Here is a 20,265-nt window from a genome sequence, read left to right as displayed (position 1 = left end):
GAAGCCAGTAGGTCTTCAGCTTCCTGGGAGGAGCTGGGAGTGGAACCCCCTACCCCTAACTCCCTTCTCTATGCACAAATAGGGCTTTGGGAGTCTGAACTTCAGGAAAGAGTGGGGGGAGGTCAGGAGGCTCAGAGCTCCTCCAGAGAGGGAGTCCCTGGAAGGTTCTGTCTAGTTCTTTGCCAAGTAGGGAAGATAGCTCATCCCCAGGGAAATTATTTCCATCAGGACTGGATGTTTAGTTAAAAACTGCCCCATGAGAGGTCTTGAGACTTTGATCCTGCTGTAGCCCACAGGTGGTCTGATGTACCAGACAGAAGGTGGCCCCCCAGCCCAGCCCTCCCCTCAAATCAGGGGTCTGGAGAAGCAGGTGATCCCATTTTTGTTCCCAAGCACCGTCTGATTGCTTAGGACATTTTGCACACTCCATGCACCTCTGTCCTCCCAGATCCCCATGGGGGCTCACCCCATCCCCCTTCCTGGCTCTCCCACCCCCCCACTTCCCAGGTGGGTGCCCTGGTAGAGTTCCCTCCCCCGCCCCCAGCGGCCCCCTCCCCTCCCAGGAAGGAAAGCAGGAAGGCTCTCTCTACCCCGTATTTACACTGACGCGATTTGACTCCATGCTGGAAGCGGCATTGCTCATCTGCATCGTAGGCTTGGCCCGGTGCCACTGTCGGGTACACAAAGTCCTGTCTGGGGGGCCGGTTGTTCAGGCAGAGCCCCAGGCCCGAGCTGCCTCGAGAGAAAAGCAACTGTCATGCTAGGTAGCTACAAGTCAAGAGCTCAGGAGCTCCGGCTGGATGGGGGTCCCAGGGAGCAGCCCTGATTTCTGTCGTCTCCTGTGCACCCTGCCCCACCATGGGTGCGACCCGCTCTGAGGGACATGCAGGTGCATCCTCACTCTAGAAAGCTGGTGATGTAGTCACGGCTGCAGGATGACCACACGAATGGGTTGGTCTTCATGGTAATGTGGGCAGCCATGAGCTTGGCTGGGTCCTGACCACGGGCCCCACAGCTGTTTCCCACGCCGTCATGGTTCATGCCGAATCTGGGGAAAGGGGTGTCGGCTCTGCCGGGCACCGAGGGACCCGCCCAGCTCCTCCCGTCCTCCCCCTCCTGTGTGCCCCGGCCTCACGTGTGCCCGATCTCATGGGCAATGGTGAACGCCGTGGCCAGGCCAATGTCCTCATTGACGCTGCAACTTCTCTCGCGCTCACACATTCCACCCACTGGGGCCAGGCCTGGGAAGATGGGCATGTGGGGATGGGACTGGGAGGCTCAGGACGGTGCTGGCTCGCCCCATCCACCTGCCAGGTCTCACCCCAGCCCACTGCCTTCACAGACACCTGAAACCTACGGGGCTCGGATACCTAGTGTGCCACAGGGTTTGTTCTTGTAGATGCAGATGTCATAGCTGTAAAAGGAGAAGGGGGCAGTGAAGGGGCTGGACTGTCTCCCTAAGCCCTGCTGATGCCACCATGCCCAACTCTGGGGGTTGAGTCCTGCCTTGGAGGCGCCATCTGCCTCTCACCCGAAGCTGCATCCAGGAGTGACTGACCATGAACGCACGCATGCATGAGTGAGAGAATGAGTGAATGAGGGCATCAGTGCCCAAACAGCCCCAAACCTCCCTTACCCATTATTCTCAAGCAGCCCCTCCCCATCCCTGACTCCCTCATGGGCGGCCCAAGCTTCCCTGCTCCTCCCCACCCCAGCAGAAGTGATCTCTGGACTCTCACGGTTCCCTGGACCACCTGTTTTCTCAGCCCCAGTCCTAGACCTCTCCTGTCCCCTCACCGTGTGATGAGCACTGCTGTGTCATGGTTAGCCACACCGTTCTCTGGAATGGCATTACCATGGCCGCTGTGGTTCACGATGGATTTCTGCCACTTACAAAAGCTGTCCAGGGACTTCCCGGCATGGTGGGTGATCTCCAGAGTGGGCTAGGGATGGACAGAGGGAAGTGCATGGGCGCCCACCACCCAGGGGACGGCAAGACCTGCTGGTGTGAAGGGGAAGGGGAAGGGGAGGGAGCCCCCCGCACCTGGTCCTCCGTGAGCAGGATGAGGCGAGTTACAAGGATGTTAACGGTGCTTCCCAGACTCGAGTCCTGGAAAAGTTTGGCAACCTGACCTCCAAGAAACAAGAGAGACCGAGTCTTAAGAGGAGCCCAGGGTAGAAAATGAAAAGCAAAAACAATGATAACAGCTTGCTTTCATCAGGTACCGACTGTGCGTCGGGTCTTAGGCTAAACCTGCTATTGGGTTTTTTTGTCGTTGTTGTTACAGATGGGGTCTTTGTATGTTGCTCAGGCTGGTCTTGAACTCCTGACCTCAAGTGATCCTCTGCCTGGCCTCCCATAGGGCCAGGATTACAGGGGTGAGCCACCACGCCCAGCCATGCATCAGTCTTTTCATGAATAGGTACTATTTGTTGTTGTTACTATTTGTTGTCAATGCTGTTGTTTTTTGGGATGGAGTCTTGCTCTGTTGCCCAGGCTGGAGTGCTGTGACACCATCTCAGCTCACTGTAATGTCCGCCTCCCAGGTTCAAATAATTCTGTTGCTTCAGCCTCCCAAGTAGCTGGGACTACAGGGGCACACCACTATGCCCACTTAATTTTTTTTTTTTTTTTTTTGAGACAGAGTTTTGCTCTTTTTGTCCAGGGTGGAGTGCAATGGCGTGATCTCAGCTCACTGCAACCTCTGCCTCCTGGGTTCAAGTGATTCTCTTGCCTCAGCCTCCTGAGTAGCTGGAATTACAGGTGTGAGCCACCACGCCCAGCCATGCCCGCCTAAGTTTTGTATGTTTAGTAGAGACTGGGTTTCACCGTGTTGGCCAGGCTGGTCTCGAACTCCTGACCTGAAGTGAGCCTCCTATCTTGGCCTGGCACAGTGCTGGGATTACAGGTGTGAGCCACCGTGCTTAGCCATGCATCAGTCTTTTCATGACTAGGTGCTATGATCATCCCCAATTTACAGATGAGGAGACATGCAAAGAGAGGTTAGGACACAGCTGGTAGGTGTCAGAAGTGAGACTCAAGTCTGGATTGCTTACCAGGACATTTCTCAGACTCCTCCAAGCTCAGTTTATCTACTTGTCCCCCAACCCCTGCTGACCCCCCTGACTGCCTCAAGCATCTTTGCCCAGAGGCGACCGGAGGGATATACATGTCTAGGTTCATTCCACAGCTATCTGAAGGTACCAATTTGCCCATCACCGCAGGAAAGTAAAACTGTGAGGGTAGGAGGCTCTGGAGACAGTGGTCAGAGGAAAGGAGAAAGCAGCCCCAGGGATGAGTGGGCCCAGAAGACAGAGGCCAGGCTGCAGGGATATTGGAGCCCTGGGGCAATCATTTTCCTGTCTGGAAATCCCCAGGAATTTTTTTTTTTTTTTGAGACAGAGTCTCACTCTGTCACCCAGGCTGGAGTGCAGTGGCGCAATCTTGGCTCACTGAAACCTCCACCTCCCGGGTTCAAGCGATTCTCCTGCCTCAGCCTCCAGAGTAGCTGGGACTACAGGTGCCCACCACCACGCCCAGCTAATTTTTGTATTTTTAGTAGAGACGGGGTTTCACCATGTTGGCCAGGCTGGTCTCGAACTCCTGACCTCAGGTGATTTGCCTGCCTCGGCCTCCCAAAGTGCTGGGATTACAGGCGTGAGCCACTGAGCCTGGCAGGAAACCCCCAGGAAATTCTGAAAGCCCTAGGGAGAGAGGTCAGGCTCAGGCACAGCAGAGTGCCGTCAGTGATGACGCTACACAGCATTTTGGATCCTCTGCCTGTCTGCTAAACTTTTTGTTTCCCCTTTTGCTTCAGTGAAACGAGAGCACCATTCATCAAGCCCTTACTATGTGCCAAGTAGCCTACCTGGCTTTCCTCCCACCAATCTTTACTCTCTATGGTAGCCACCATTATATTTGCATTTGATACAGTAGTATGCTGAGGCGTAGAGAGGTCAAGAATGTTGCCCAAGATCTAGGATGGAAATGAACTATATCTGAATGTGAGTCGGGGAGGTCACCCTGTAGGAATTTATAAGTAGGTGCTTGTGCAAGAATGCTACATGAATACAGATGTGTGCCTGTGTGTGTACTGCTAACCTCAGTGAGTACCTGCGAGCTGTGGTCGGTCGATCTATCTATCTATCTATCTATCTATCTATCTATCTATCTATCTATCTATCTTGAGATGGAGTTTCCCTCTTGTTGCCCAGGCTGGAGCACAATGGTGCGATCTTGGCTCACTGCAACCTCCGCCTCCTGGGTTCAAGCGATTCTCCTGCCTCAGCCTCCCAAGTAGCTGGGATTACAGGCGCCCACCACCACGCTCAGCTAATTTTTGTATTTTTAGTAGAGATGGGGTTTCACCATGTTAGCCAGGCTGGTCTCGAACTCCTGACCTCACGTGATCCACCCACCTTGGCGTCCCAAAGTGCTGGGATTACAGGCGTGAGCCACTGTGCCCAGCCTACTGTGATTTATTTATTTATTTATTTATTTATTTATTTATTTATTTATTTATTTATTCGTTCATTTATTTATTTATGAATGACAGGGATCATAACCCACTGCAGCCTCAAACTCCTGGGCTCAAGTGATCCTCCTGCCTCAGCTTCCTGAGTAGCTGGGACTAAAGGTGCGTGCCACCACGCTCCACTAATTTTTCAGTGTTTTGTAGAGATGGGGTTTCACTATGTTTCCCAGGCTGGTGTGTGTTTACTTTTTATTTTTTTGAGACGGAGTCTTGCTCTATCACCCAGGCTGGAGTGCAGTGGTGTGATCTTGGCTCACTACAACCTCCACTTCCCGGGTCCAAGCGATTCTCCTGCCTCAGCCTCCTGAGTAGCTGGGATTACTGGCGCCTGCCACCACACCCGGCTAATTTTTTGTCTGTTTTAGTAGAGACAGGGTTTCACTATGTTAGCCAGGCTGGTCTCGAATTCCTGCCTTCAAATGATATATTCACTTTGGGCGTGAGCCACTGTGCCCAGCCTATGTGTATTTTTTTTTTTTTTTTTTGAGACGGAGTCTCGCTCTGTCACCCAGGCTGGAGTGCTGTGGCCGGATCTCAGCTCACTGCAAGCTCCGCCTCCCGGGCTCACGCCATTCTCCTGCCTCAGCCTCCTGAGTAGCTGGGACTACAGGCGCCGCCACCTCGCCCGGCTAGTTTTTTGTAGTTTTTAGTAGAGACGGGGTTTCACCGTGTTAGCCAGGATGGTCTCGATCTCCTGACCTCGTGATCCGCCCGTCTCGGCCTCCCAAAGTGCTAGGATTACAGGCTTGAGCCACCGCACCCGGCCGCCTATGTGTATTTTTACACACAGCAAACACTTATATGCCACCAACTGCATGCCAAGAACTGTTCTACACGCTTTATCAATGCACTGGATCTACCCTAGCTTTATAAAGTACGTACCACAATTATGCCCATTTTACAGATAGGTAAGCCAAGGCAGAGAGGTGAAGTCACTTGCTCAAAGGCAGATAGTTAAAAAGTGGCAGAGCAGAAATTTAAGCCCAGGCAGGTTCCCTCTGCCCCAGGGTACCTCTGCATCTAGTCACTGTGCTTATGCTCGTTCTCCTCGTTCATTGCCATACGCAACCTTCCTTTCTAGCCTGTCCCCACGTCAGGGATTGGGGTGAGATGGTAGCCACCCCCTTGCCTAACACAGGAGGCTGGCTCCAGGTCCTCAGGGCTGCGTGCCCAGGGAGGGGAAGGCACTTACAATGTTCATGATGGCTAGCACGTACTGCTCCACATCCCGGCGCCCGTGATAGGCCACCATCATCTTGTCAGCCACCACCAGGGTCTCCACGTAGCGCTCTCGGCTGACGGATCGCTTCAAGCCTGGCTGGCCACGCTCTGTTTCATTCCCCAGGGGCCTGGCAGGCGGCGGCTTCAAGGTCCGCAGCCACCACGGCCGCCCTTTCCACGGTTTCTCATCTGGGGGACCCAGTAGAGCAATTAAGCCCTGCCCTGCTGGTGGGATGCAAAGCTGCCCGACAACTGTCTTGTCCAACGTCTATCTGGCTACCTCTCTACCCGACAGACAATTTCTGGTCATTCTGCTGCCTTCTCTTGTTGTCCAAGACGTGTGTGATGGTCTGTCTGCCCAATACCTCATTGTTTTTATTCTTTTTTTTTTTTTGAGACAGAGTCTCATTCTTTCACCCAGGCTGGAGTGCAGTGGCACGATCTCAGCTCACTGCAACCGCCGCCTCCCAGGTTCAAGTGATTCTCCTGCCTCAGCCTCCCGAGTAGCTGGGATCACAGGCATGTGCCACTATGCCCGGCTAATTTTTGTATTTTTTTTTTTTTTTTTTGTGAGACAGAGTCTCGTTCTGTCACCCAGGCTGGAGTGCAGTGGCGATCTCCGCTCACTGCAAGCTCCACCTCCCGTGTTCCCGCCATTCTCCTGCCTCAGCCTCCTGAGTAGCTGGGACCACAGGTGCCGCCACCACGCCCAGCTCATTTTTGTATTTTTAGTGGAGACGGGGTTTCACCGTGTTAGCCAGGATGGTCTCGATCTCCTGACCTGGTGATCCGCCTGCCTCGGCCTCCCAAAGTGCTGGGATTACAGGCGTGAGCCACCGTGCCCAGCCTAATTTTTGTATTTTTAATTGAGACTGCGTTTCACCATGTTGGCCAGGCTGGTCTTGAACTCCTGACCTCAAGTGATCCACCCGTCTCAGCCTCCCAAAGTGCTGGGATTACAGGTATGAGCCCCTGTGCCCGGCTGCCTCATTGTTTGTCTACAGGGCATCTTGGCAGTACCATCTCTATTTTTTTGTCAGTGTCCTACTACCTGAGAATATTGTAGTCTACCATGATGTCACTGTCCCACTGCCAAACCGTTGAGTTGAATAACAGCCTGACTTCTCCCACTGTTGGTTGAATGCTGTTCCACTGCCTGTATGCCAAGCTGTTCAGCTACCAGCCTCTCCCATTGCCCAAATGTCCAACTGAACACTTGCATGACTGTCCCAGAGCTAAGCTGGTTGGTTGAACCACTGTCCCATGATGACCAGCATGATCGTACAATCCACTGACAATTCCATTGCCCGAATGGAATGGTGTGAACCAGCCTATTTTGCTGTCTGAACTGTGTGCTTGGACAACATGTTGTCCTTCTCGGTGAGCAACTTTTCCAATAAATGCACTGCCTGATTAGATCAGTGAGTTCTAACTGCAATGCACTGCAGTTAGAACAATCATACTGCCTGATGTACTACAACCAGATGGTCTCATGGACCACCCAACTGTGACATCGTATGTCATCCACCTTTTCTGTCTGTACAGCTGACTGTGGCTGTATGTCTACCACAGCCTCCTACTCACAAGACTATCTGATTATACACTTCATTCAATATCACACTGTTCTGCTTTTCCATCTAACATTCATCGGATTTTCTTTTTTGAGACGGAGTCTCGCTTTGTCGCCCAGGCTGAAGTGCAATTGGCGCAGTCTTAACTCACCGCAACCTCCACCTCCTGGGTTCAAGCGATTCTCCTGCCTCAGCCTGCCAAGTAGCTGGAATTATAGGCATGTGCCACCATGCCTGGCTAACTTTTTTGTATTTTTAGTAGAGACAGGGTTTCGCCATGTTGGCCAGGCTGATCTCGATCTCCTGACCTCAAGTGATCTGCCCGTCTCGTCCTCTCAAAATGCTGGGATTACAGGTGTTAAGCCACCATGCCTGACCCTGATTTTCTATATGTATATTTTGAAACAGGATCTTGCTCTGTTGCCCATGCTGGAGGGCAGTGGTGTGATCAAGGCTCATTGGAGCCTCAACCTACCTGGCTCAAGGGACTCTCCTGCCTTAGCCTCCCAAGTAGCTGGGACTACAGGAGCCCACCACCACACCTGGCTTATTTTTTCTATCTTTGGTCGAGATGGTGTCTCCCTATGTTGCCCACGCTGTTGTCAAACTCCTGGGCTCAAGCAATCCCCCCGCCTCAGCTTCCCAAAGTGCTAGAATTACAGGCGTGAGCCACCATGCCCCATCTGACCTGGTTTTCTGGCAGTATGACTGTGCTGGTAAATATTTTGTTGGTATATAGCTTTCCTTCTCTCTCATTTCTTAAATGCCTGATTGTACAACCATCCTCCTACCAGTCTGATCATAAATCTGGCCTTTTGGCTGAATAACTGCTGGAGTATCTGATATAATCACCACACTGGCTGTCTGATCACATGATAATCCTAGAGAAGGAATGGTTTTATACCTGAACACCTGTCTGGCTGTTTTACTCACTGCTGGGCCAGGTGACTACAGCAGGGATAAGATTATTCCATAGCTCCACTGGTTCACTGTCTGAGGATATGTCTCTGCTATCCCCCTGGATAGAACTCCCTAGTTTTTTTTTTTTTTTTTGAAATGGAGTCTTGCTCTGATGCCCAGGCTGGGTTGCAATGGCACGATCTCCACTCGCTGCAACCTCTGCCTCTCAGGTTCAAGTGATTCTCCTGCCTCAGTCTCCCGAGTAGCTGGGATGACAGGCATGCGCCACCATGCCTGGCTAATTTTGTATTTTTAGTAGAGATGGGGTTTCGCCATGTTGGTCAGGCTGGTCTCGAACTCCTGACCTCAGGTGATCTGCCCGCCTCGGCCTCCCAAAGTGCTGTGATTACAGGTGTGAGCCACCGCGCCTGGCCTGATTTTTTTTTTGAGACGGAGTCTTGCTGTCACCCAGGTTGGAGTGCAGTGGTATGATCTTGGCTCACTACAACGTCCGCTTCCTGGGTTCAAGCGATTCTCCAGCCTCAGTCTCCGAGTAGCTTACCACCATGGCTGGCTAATTTTTGTATTTTTAGTAGAGACGGGGTTTCTTCATGTTGGCCAAGCTGGTCTCGAACTCCTGACCTCAGGTGGTCCACCCACCTCGGCCTCCCAAAGTGCTGGGATTATAGGCGTGAGCCACTGCACCCGGCCGGAATTCTATAATTATATCACTGTGTCCCCTTCTCAGCAGCCCCATTCTTCCCCTCACATAACTGCCTGCTGACTTTTTGGATAAAAAGACACTGCTGCCTCAAGGGAAAGATACTGTGTAGCCCTCTGCCCATCCCCAGAAAGACCGATGTACCTCTCACTCCACAGGCTGTGTCCAGGTGGGGGTGACGCAGAGAGGAACGCTTGTACACCACATGTGGTCCACTTTCCTCTGGGCCCCGAGAACCCTTGGGCCCACCGTGTAGGGGCTCAATCAGGTACTCCTCCTCGTCTGCCACAATCAGGCCATGCTGGGTTTTGAGAAGTGGGACAGAAAGCTCTCAGGATCAGGTTCTGGAGCTTAGGACCCCTGGGACCTCCTCTCTGTCTTTATGATTTTGTTCTTATCTCATCAGGTTTTTTTTTTTTTTTTGAGACGGAGTCTTGCTCTGCCGCCCAGGCTGGAGTGCAGTGGCCAGCTCTCAGCTCACTGCAAGCTCCGCCTCCCGGGTTCACACCATTCTCCTGTCTCAGCCTCCCGAGTAGCTGGGACTACAGGCGCCCGCCTCGTCGCCCAGCTAGTTTTTTGTATTTTTTAGTAGAGACGGGGTTTCACTGTATTAGCCAGGATGGTCTCGATCTCCTGACCTCATGATCCACCCGTCTCGGCCTCCCAAAGTGCTGGGATTACAGGCTTGAGCCACCGCGCCCGGCCTGTTTGGCTAACTTTTTAAATTTTTAATTGATTTTTTCATAGAGACTTATTTTTTCACATATTGCCCAGGCTGGTCTCGAATTCCTGGCCTCAAGTGATCCTCCTGCCTCGGCCTCCCAAAGTGCTAAGATTACAAGCATGAGCCACTATGCTCAGCCTGTAATTTCTTTTTTTAATTATATATATGTGTATGTGTATATTATGAATGTATGTGTATAGATACAAATACACATAATTATATATATATAAATATAAATAAATATATAATATATATAAATATATGTAATATATATATATATATTTAAAGAGACAGGGTCTTGCTCTGTCACCCAGGCTGCAGTGCAGTGGTGTGATCTCAGATCACTGCGACTTCCCCCTCCTGAGTTCAACCGATTCTCCCACCTCAGCCTCCTGAGTAGCTAGGATTACATATGCACACCACCAGGCCTGGCTAATTTTTATTTGTATTTTTAGTAGAGATGGGGTTTCACCATGTTGGCCAGGCTGGTCTTGAACTCCTGACCTCAAGGGATCCGCCCACCTCAGCCTCCCAAAATGCTAGAACTACAGGCATAAGCCACCGTGCCCAGCCTCTAATTTTTTGAGATAGATGTTCAGCTCATTATTTTTTGGCCTTACCTAAGGCTATACATTTTCCTCTAAGTACTGCTTTAGCTGCATCCCCAAAGTACTGATTCACTCAAAACACTTTAAAAATGTCCCACTATCATTCCTTCTCTGACCTCTATGTAGAAGTGTTTTTCTTAACTTCCAAACTAGTAGGCATTCCCCACCCCCCACCCCCTGCCACTTTCCAGAATCCTCAGCTCACCAGGCCTCCACAGGTGCTGATGGCCACATGGGAGCTGCTGGCCTGGCCCTGCAGGTGACCAGCGTAGAGGCAGTGGGGCCGGGCGGCCCTCTGCCAGGCCAGGCCCTCCCGTGTCCAGTACTCCACGGAGACGTGCCCTGCCAGTAGACGGGAGCTGCGGGTCAGGTTCAGCAGGAAGTGGGTGCTGGGTGCGGCCACCTTGTAGAAGAGGCGGGACTCGGCTGTGGCCCCGGTGCCCCGGCGCTGCCTCCGGGGAGGAGGTGGTGAGAAGGCCAGCAGTGCCCCGTTGTGGTCCACGCGGGTGGGGAAGGCAATCTCATAGCTCTCCAGACTGGACAGGAACTCATCTGTGGGTGAGGGTCAGAGGCCTGGGGTGGGCCCTGGTTTTAATGGACCCCTGTGTCCTGGTTGTTAGGCTGCTGGAGCAAGTGATGCTGGCCTCACTGACCCCCGAAATCCAGGGAGTTGGCTGCAAGGCCCCCGCCTATTGACCCCAGGGCCTTCCCCCATTGACCCCCATCCCAGCCCCGATACCTCTTTCTGTTGGAGCCCAACTGGTCTCTTAAATTTTTCGCTCCCTCCCCACCGCCACCACCAGACTTCCCCTACCTTGAGACCGGAAGGCGTGCGTGACCTCGAACATGAGGCCCAGCCCCAGGGCGAGGGCCCAGCGGAGGATCTGGCAGGCGGGAGCCATAGAGGCCACGTGTCCACATGTCTCTCCCCAGCCCCGGCTGCCGGCAGCCCCCACAGTGCCGCCTCCCCTGTTCACAGCCTGCGCAGCATCACCGGGCTCCTGGGAGGGGGGAGCCAGGTAAGGGGGCGCCTGGTCCCGCTGTCCAGCACAACCAATGCCAAGGCTAACCATGGCCAAAGCTTTTCACCTGACTGAAGATTCTGAATGCATTTTCTCACTCAGTCGCTCCCCTCTCCCCACCTCCCCTTCCAATCCTTCCTACACTCTTACAAGAGGACAGGCAGGGACTGGGAAGCTGGGAGTACCTCCTATGTGCCAGCTACTGGCCCTAGTTTTCACACCAGTGCATTTCTGTTTTTTTGAGACGGGGCATTACTCTGTCACCTAGGATGGAGTGCAGTGGTGTGATCATAGTTCACTGCAGCCTCCACCTCCTGGGCTCAAACAATCCTCCTGCCTCAGCCTCCCAAGTAACTGAGATTGCAGGTGCATGCCACCACCCCTGCCTAATGTTTTCATTTTTTTGGAGAGACGGGGGTCTCACTTTGTTGCCCAGGTTGATCTTGAACTCCTGGCCTCAAGCGATCCTTCCACCTCAGCCTCCCAAAGCACTGGGATTACAGGCATGAGCCACTGCACCCAGCCTACTGTTGCATTTCATTTCCAAAATAACTGAGAAGTCACGGTCATCTTTTTTTTTGAGATGGAGTCTCACTCTGTGGCCCAGGCTGGAGTGCAATGGCGCAATCTCGGCTCACTGCGACCTCTGCCTCCTCGGTTCATGTGATTCTCCCGCCTCAGCCTCCTGAGTAGCCGGGATTACAGGCACGCGCCAACACACCCGGCTAATTTTTTTGTAGTTTTAGTAGAGATGGGGTTTCACCATGTTGGCCAGGCTGGTCTCGAACTCCTGAAACCTCGCATCATACTCGCAATCACTCATCTTTTTATAGCTGAGAAAATAGACTCAGGAGTGATAAAGTTTGCCCTGGGTCACACTGCTAAAAAGAGGTGGAACCTGGGTTCATTCATTGGGTTATAGCCTCTGGTGGAGGGTGGATGGGGGCATAACAGCCATGCATGCTGAGGATAGCAACCCTTACTTGCCCTAGCCCTGTGGGGTTCCATCTCTTAGGAGTGACAGATGACAGTCAAGTGAATGGAGAAGGGTTTAGATTGTGACATGTTCTCTAGAAGGTATCAATAGGGAGACTGGGAAGCAGAGGTTCAAAGCATAAGAAATCAATGGTGTGAAGAGACAGGAGAAGGTGCATCAGGAGGGGAAACAGCAAGGTCAAAGGCCTGGAGGTGGGGTACAGCCTGGCATGCACCCAGGCAGGGTGAGTGCAGGAGAGCAAGGGGAGGCTGGCATCAGAGGCACTTGAAGGCTGGGGTGGTCAGTTTGAATTTTCAAGCCAGATTAAAGCTAAGGCTAGTACTCCATTCCCCCAACCTCTCATATTCCCACACACGCACCCACTGTCCTGGGCCCTGTCTTTGGATTCTTCAAAAGGGGTAGCACCATTCAAGCCAGATTAAAGCTAGCCTCCAGCCTTTCATATGCCAACCCGCGTACCCACTGTCTTGGGCCCTGTCTTTGGATTCTCCACACCGGGTAGCACCCCCACCCTCCCACGCCTCTCCTCCGCCCTGTGTTTCCGTCCTCTTTTCAGATTCTTCCTTTTCAAGGCTCCAAGCCAGCCTGCCCTGCAGGTCTCAGTCTCTCCAGCATCTGCCCCAGGCCAGCCTGCCGCAGACACCACTTTGGGCCACCAACCTGTGCCAAACCCTCTTCCCCCACCCTCCTGTCTCCACCCTCCTCCTCCTCTGTGCAAAATCCCTTAATCACAGAGTCTTGTTTTCTTTGCAGCCCAGCCAAGTCTGAGAGTCAACCCCCAAACAGGGCAGTTCAGCCCCGAGGGAGGGAGCCAGGTTTTTGCCAAGTTGCTGATGGACCGAGAAGCCCACATTCCCCACTTCTGCTTGGATCCCTCTAGTGACGGGGAGCTCACTCGTAGATATTCTGTGACTCCATTGCACTCTTTAGCTGGGCTAACGTCCATTCCTTTTGTTGTTGTTCTTTTTTTTTTTTTTTTTTTTTTTTTTTGAGACAGAATCTCACTCTGGCATCAGGCTGCAGTGCAGTGGTGCGATCTCCGCTCATTGCAACCTCTGTCTCCCGGGTTCAAGCGATTCTCCTGCTTCCACCTCCTGAGTAGCTGGGACTACAGGTGTGCGCCACCATGACAAGCTAATTTTTGTATTTTTAGGAGAGACGGGGTTTCACTGTGTTGGCCAGGATGGTCTCGATCTCTTGACCTCATGATCTGCCCGCCTTGGCCTCCCAAAGTGCTGGGATTACAGGCGTGAGCCACAGCACCTGGCCTCTCTCTTTCTCTCTCTCTCTTTTTTTTTTTTTTACCTTTTGGGGGCTTCAGTTGGTGGAGTGGTGTTGGGCTCCTGTACGGATCCTTCCCTCGCCTGCTCCCTGCACCTGGGCCTCTCTCGGTCTTTGTTTCTTCTTCTTTGGAGCCTGGGCAGGGAGGGGTCAAAGAGGAGGAGCTGGGCTGGTCTTCAGCACTGAGCTGGGTCTGTAGTTGAGGGATCGCTGAGGAAATTCGGACCCTCTCTCTGCCCCTGGAGAACCTCCTCTTCGACTTTTTCTTTCTTCTGTTCCTAATGAACCCCCTCCAAAAAAAACCCACTTCCTCTCCCTCTCTTCTTGCTGCTTTTCCCTTATTCCTTCTTTGGAGGTATCAACCAACTCCCAGATCAAGGCCCTTCTTGGTTGGGCACCTCTGACCCCTGCTCCTGCCCTAAGCCACCCCTGAAAGGTAGCAACATTCTCATTGCAAGTAAAGCAGGGACCTCACCCCTTTCTCCCATTGGCTCCCTCCCTCCTCTCCTGTTTTTGCACTGCCAGGCCTGGTGCCTTGTCCTCCTCCTTTAGGGGCTCTCTCTGGTCTTGTCTAGAGTGTCTTTGAGTCTGTCCCGGTCCCCCTAAGACCCTCACAGTCCTCATCACTGTCCTCTGAAGTGAGGCGCTCCTCCCAAAACCCTCACCCCCCATTCTGTGCTTTGGGCTCAGATGGGGTGTGAGGGACAAGGCTTGGGACAGCATGGGGGGTGAGGACAGGGGAAGGGGACTCACCTGCACACAGTGTATGGGGTGGGGGGAGGAAGGGGATCTGCAGAAGGCTCACAGGTGTCTGAGCTGGGGTCCAGCCCACAGGGTAGTGGAGAGGTGTGACACAGCCCAGGGCACCGGGTGGTGGGGGGACATGAACAAGGCAGTGGGTCTGGGGCAGAAGATGAAGCTTGAAAGAGGCTCAGGGACAGAGATGGTGGTGGACAACAGGACGTCAGTGAGGAACGTGCGCTGTGGCGTATGTGTGTGACTGCATGTACGTTACAGCATGTATGTGAGTCTGTGACCCTGTGTGTGACTACGAGCGTGTGACTCCATGTGCATTATGGTATGTGTGTGACCCTGTGTGTGTGTGTGTGTGTGTGTGTACCCAGGCCTGGCCATTCCTCCAGCCCCTCCTCCCCGAAGGCAGGAGGGAGGTGGCCAGCGTGGGGGAGGGTGCCAGGCCTGGAGAAGGATATGCCTCCGGGAAATGGAAGTGGCTTAGAAACAGAGGCTCTGTCCCGTCCCATCCCATCCCGGGGATCCTGAAGGGACCCTCAGCTCCACACCCAGACCTCTCCGGCCAGGCTGCGCGGACAGGGCCGACGGACGGTCCCCCGTGGAGGCCAAGGCCGCGTCTACTCAGGCAGAGGCCCCAGCTTGCCGGCCTCCTCCCGGCTGCACATCTGGCCCGGCCGGCAGGAGGCAGCCCCTGCCGGAGAGCAGACAAAGGCCCAGCCGGGGCCTGCGGGAGGAGGGGGCCGGCGCCCGGGCTGGTCCCCCACAACCGGCCGCTAATTAAAGGCCCTGAGCCCGACCGCTGGAGACACCCTGAGACAGACGGCTGTGGCCTCAGTGACCAACTCAGGGGAAGTGGGCGGCGCCACTCCCACACCCAGACACACAAACACACACTGGCAGCGACACATACATCCCGCGCAACCAGAGACAGGCGCTTGGGCACTGCAGACCCACAAAAGACGTCAGGACGCCTCCACCGCAGACATACACGCCGACAGGCTCAGTGCACACTCAACACACCCAGAGAGAAACACATGGGAACACACAACCACACACTCCCAGACATGTGTAAACACACACTCATTTACACGCGCACACACGGGACAAGCCAGAGAAACACGCTGCCACACAAATACGCGCACCTGGGGCCTACACACAAAGACACACTCACTCACACACATACACAGACAACCCGAGGAGACAGACACGCAGGCCTACACGCTGACACATACACACTTATTTGCATGCTCACACCAAACCAGAGACAAACTGACAAGTCTCACAGACCTAGACCCCCCCCAGACACACATACACAGGCATTTACACACTCATCACACTCAGAGACAAACGCACACATGCTTGGGGACACACACACACACCCAGACACACACACACACATCTCCAAATCTGCGCGCACACAGCAAACCCCTATGCGCACACACTGCCCACACACAGGCAGACACACAAGAGACTCATCCCCAGGCACTGACACACACATGTAATGCACAACCACTCCGCCCCTACGTGGACGGACACACACACACACACACACACAGAGCAAACATACCCACGGCGACCCCGGGCGCGATCAGTGGCGCGCGCACTTGAAGACCTCAGGCACAGACGCGAATCGCACAGCGGGACGCCCTCCCCCATCCAGGACACCACAGCCCCACGCCCTCACCGCTCGATGAAGACACACAAAGTCCCACCGAGTCACGCACCCCGGGTCCCCCGCCCGCGCCGCTACCTGCGCCGCGCCCGGGGCCTCCGCGCCGTCGCCGCCGCTGTCTCGCCGCCCCGCGCGCGCAGGAAGGGAGGGAGCGAGCGAGCGCGGCGGCGTGGCCGGGGGAGGGGGCGCGGGGAAGGCACTTCCTGAGCCGCCTGCCAGGGTTATAAAAAAACCCCCAAACCGCGCGCGGCCAGAAACCCCGCCCGCCCGCCGCCGCCCGGCCTGGCCCGCGGGCTGGACCCCAGCCAGGGACCCGGGAACTCGGGCTGCCCCGCCCGGACCAGCGCCCCCGCCGCGGGGGAGGGGGCTGGGGAACCGCGGGGGGTGGGGAGGGGACGAAGCGGGGGAAGTCGAGTGGCGGCGGGGAGAATGGACGGGAGAGGGGAGAAAGAATCAGGTGGGGGATGGGGATGGAGGTAGAATTGGGTGGGTGGGGGTTTAGGGAAAGGGAGGAAGAGAAGAGAGAGGTTGGGGGAGGGGGAAGTTTGAATGGAAAGGGGCAGGGGGAGATGGAGGCCTGAAGGAAGGGGCTGAGTGGGGTGCGGGGAGGTGGGGGCCTGGAGGAGGGGCTGAGTGGGGTGCGGGGAGGTGGGGGCCTGGAGGAAGGGGCTTAGTGGGGTGTGGGGAGGTGGGGGCCTGGCGGAGGCGCTGAGTAGGGTGGGGGGAGGTGGGGGCCTGGAGGAAGGGGCTGAGTGGGGTGGCGGGAAATGGGGCCCTGGAGGAACGGGCTGAGCTGGGTTGGGGGCAACGGGAAGGAGTGGAGGGGGGTGTAAGGAATGGGGCGGGAGGGGGGATGGGAGCATGATGTGGTGGGGTCGGGGAGGGGAGAGCCCACTTCCTCGCCAGTCTCTGCGGCATCAACAACAGCTGTTATTTATTGAGGGCTGGGCCTGGCTCAGAGAAGCATTTATTGGGCGCCTCCCGTGTGCCAGGCACGGTGCCCGGGGCGGGAAATAAGTCCCAGCTCGGCCCCGCCCTCTCTGAGTTCTCAGGGGGTCTGATCTGTCACGGGCCTGGCCTTGGTCTCTGTACCTTAACTCCTTCGCCGTGATGTAGGCCCAGCTGGTCCCATTTCACAGATGAGGAAACTGAGGCCACAGAGAGGGGGAGAGTGGAAATTCTGTTGGAACCGGAGCCTTCTGGGTCTTGGTCACTCTGGGTCTGGCTCCATAAAATGAACGAATGCGTGAATGAGGAGGACCTGGATGGTTGGGGCAGGGCTGGGATTTGAACCCCAGGCGCCTGGTACACTGCCTGGTTCCAGGGAAGGGCGGTGACCCCCAGGCCTCACAATTGCAGGCATTTCCCAGGAACGCCCCCCGGGGAGCTGGGCAGAGCCTTGGCCTTGGCTTCCTCTGAGTCTGGGTTTACTCATCCACACAGTGGGGGTAATAACAGCCTTTCCAGGGCTGGAGTAGGGGGTGGAGGAGGGGTTTCATTCTGCAGCAAAGATTCGTTGTTACGTGCTGGGTTCCAGGGACACAGCTGAGACCAGGAGGGCAGCTTCCCAACTCGGAATTTTTCCTTTTGAACCTGGAATGACATGTCATTACTTACGCATACAGCAGGCGCTGCATAAATACCAGACTCCTGGAGTTCCTACCACACTACCTTACCCCAGCCTCCTGGGACCCCAGGCTAGATCGGAGGGACAGCCCCCATCCTCCTGTTTGCTCCCCACACTCCCTCCTTCCCACCAGGGCCTCTCGGGCCCCCATTTGAGGAACGAGTGTAAGTCAGCCATTTCTGGCCTCTGTTAGCTGTTCTTCTACTACCTATGGGCCCTCTTTCTCCATGAAAGAGGTGGTGGCTTCCTTTCTTTTCCGTACTGCTAAAGGCTCCTACTGTTAGCCTAGTGACTGGTCCAGCCACCTGTCCCTACTTTTTTTTTTTTTGAGATGGAGCCTTGCTGTGTTGCCAAGGCTGGAGTCGAGTGGCGTGATTGCAGCTCACTGCAACCTCCACCTCCTGGGTTCAAGCAATTCTCCTGCCCCAGCCTCCCGAGTAGCTGGGATTACAGGCGCCCGCCACCGTGCCTGGCTAATTATATTTTAGTAGAGATGGGGTTTTACCATGTTGGCCAGGCCAGTCTCGAACTCCTGACCTCAAGTGATCCAACCGCCTCTACCTCCCAAAGTGCTTGGATTACAGGCGTGAGCCACTGCGCCGAGCCCACCTGTCCCTCCTCTTAAGGATGGGTGGCTTCCAGACCGCGCTGGGAATTTCAGGGCTGCTTTGAGCCAGGCGCTCCCAGGTTCTGGCACTCCTAGCTGTGAAACCTCTCATTATTTAATTACTCTGTGAAACTTTGAGAGTTCTACACTGACTACTTCCCACCACAGCCCCAGACCTCCCTGCGGGGAGCGGGGGGGCTCTTTTTTTCCTCGAGGGCGTGTGGCCCTCTAAGGCCTGGCAGATTGTTTAGGGGAAGCACTGTCGGCACCTGAAGCCCCAGGGCGCTGTGTTGGGGCCCCCACCTGAAGCCCCAGGGGGCTGTGTTGGGGCTTTTGCGGTGAGTCTTGGGAAACAGACTTGTATCTTTTCGTTTTTCTTTTCTTTTTTTTTTTCTTTTTGAGACACAGTCTCGCTCTGTTGCCCAGGCTGGAGTGCAATGGCGCGATCTCGGCTGACCACAACCTCTGCCTCCTGGGTTTAAGCAATTCTCCTGCCTCAGCCTCCCGAGTAGCTGGGACTACAGGTGCATGCCACCACGCCTGGCTAATTTTTGTATTTTTAGGAAAGACGGGGTTTCACTATCCTTGGCCAGGCTGGTGTCAAACTCCTGACCTCGTGATCTGCCTGCCTCGGCCTCCCAAAGTGCTGGGATTACAGGCGTGAGCCACCACGCCTGGCCTTTTTGTGTCTTTTTCTTCTGAGACAAGATCTTGGCTCTGTTGCCCAGGCTAGAGTGAGGTGGTGTGATGACAGCACACTGCAGCCTCGAACTCCTGAGCTCAGGTGATCCTTCTGCCTCAGCTTCCTGAGTATCTGGGACCACACATGTGAGCCACCATGCCCGATTAAGTTCTTTTTTTTTGAGACGGAGTCTCTGTCACCCAGGCTGGAGTGCAGTGGTGTGATCTCGGCTCACTGCAACTTCCATCTCCCGGATTTAAGCGATTCTCCTGCCTCAGCCTCCCAAGTAGCTGGGATTACAGGCACAAGCTAATTTTTGTACTTTTAGTAGAGATGGGGCTTTGCCCTGTTGGCCAGGTTGGTCTTGAACCCCTGGCCTTAAGTAGTCCTCCCACCTCAGTCTCCTAAAATGTTGGGATTACAGGTGTAAGTCACTGTGCCTGGCCTCAAATTGTAGAGACAGGGTCTCTCTCTCTTGCCCAGGTTGGTCTTGAACTCCTGACCTCAAGCAGTCTCCCTGCCCCAGCTTCCCAAAGTGCTGGGATTTACAGCTGTGAGCTAAGTCTGGCCTGACTTTTGTGTCTTAAGTGGGATGGATTTGAAGCTGAATCCCTATCTTAGACAACAGGGGGAGGCCTCTTATAAGAATGAAGCCAGCTGGAAATGTGGGGTCACGCCTGTAATCCCAGCACTTTGGGAGGCCAAGGCGGGTGGATCACTTGAGCTCAGGAGTTCGAGACCAGCCTGGACAACATGGCAAGACCCCCCCATCACTATTAACAAATACAGAGAAATAGCCAGGGCGTGGTGGTGCATGCCTGTGGTCCCAGCTACTTGGGAGGCTGAGGTGGAAGGATGGCTTGAGTCACGGAGGTGGAGGTTGCAGTGAGCTGAGATTGGGCCACTGCAATTCAGCCTGGGCGACGGAGTGAGACTCTGTCTAAAAAAAAAAAAAAAAAAAAAAAAAAAAAAAAAAAAAAAAAAAAAAAAAATTAAGTAAAAAAATAAAAATACAAAATGAATGAAGTCACCAGATGGAGGATAGTAATGGCCCTGGGGCTATCATTATTTGAGCCCTGAGCAAGCTGTTCCTGAAGCCCATAGATGGGCTTTAATCCAGTCACACTCTTTATTGAACACTATATTGTGCCAGGTGCTGATCCAGGTACTGGGGACATGGCCAGGAACAACAATCTCCATCCCACAAAGGTCACCATCTTGCCTCAAGGCCTTTGCACTTGCTGTCCCCTCTGCCAGGAACACCCTGCCTCCCTAACCCCCATATTCCATGGCCAAGTCTGTTTTGTCTTTGAATTTTTTTTTTCTTTGAAACAGAGTCTCGAT

At 54.3% G+C, this 20,265-nt stretch overlaps 1 protein-coding gene across 6 annotated transcripts in view; it reads right to left on the bottom strand.

Moving 5' to 3' along the window:
• ADAMTS10 (ADAM metallopeptidase with thrombospondin type 1 motif 10) overlaps positions 1-16,175 on the bottom strand; it is a 32,215-nt gene extending 16,040 nt beyond the window's left edge. For 2 of the 6 annotated variants that reach the window (XM_030936441.1, XM_030936442.1), the window contains exons 1-12: positions 16,084-16,175; positions 13,605-13,715; positions 11,095-11,281; positions 10,486-10,832; positions 9,093-9,249; positions 5,728-5,945; positions 2,045-2,128; positions 1,798-1,943; positions 1,371-1,414; positions 1,136-1,241; positions 902-1,048; positions 591-732 (exon numbers count right to left, since the gene is read on the bottom strand). In XM_030936441.1, the coding sequence (XP_030792301.1) occupies positions 591-732; positions 902-1,048; positions 1,136-1,241; positions 1,371-1,414; positions 1,798-1,943; positions 2,045-2,128; positions 5,728-5,945; positions 9,093-9,249; positions 10,486-10,832; positions 11,095-11,182 (1,479 nt within the window). In that variant the 5' untranslated portion in view covers positions 11,183-11,281; positions 13,605-13,715; positions 16,084-16,175. The other 4 variants (XM_030936438.1, XM_030936439.1, XM_030936440.1 and 1 more) reach the window with 4 other exon arrangements.
• Positions 16,176-20,265: the final 4,090 nt, after the last annotated feature.

The sequence above is a fragment of the Rhinopithecus roxellana genome, chromosome 8, assembly GCF_007565055.1.
Source record: "Rhinopithecus roxellana isolate Shanxi Qingling chromosome 8, ASM756505v1, whole genome shotgun sequence".
NCBI lineage: Eukaryota > Metazoa > Chordata > Mammalia > Primates > Cercopithecidae > Rhinopithecus > Rhinopithecus roxellana.
The sequence above is the reverse complement of the archived record's forward strand: the minus strand, read 5'-3'. Positions and strand labels throughout refer to the sequence as shown.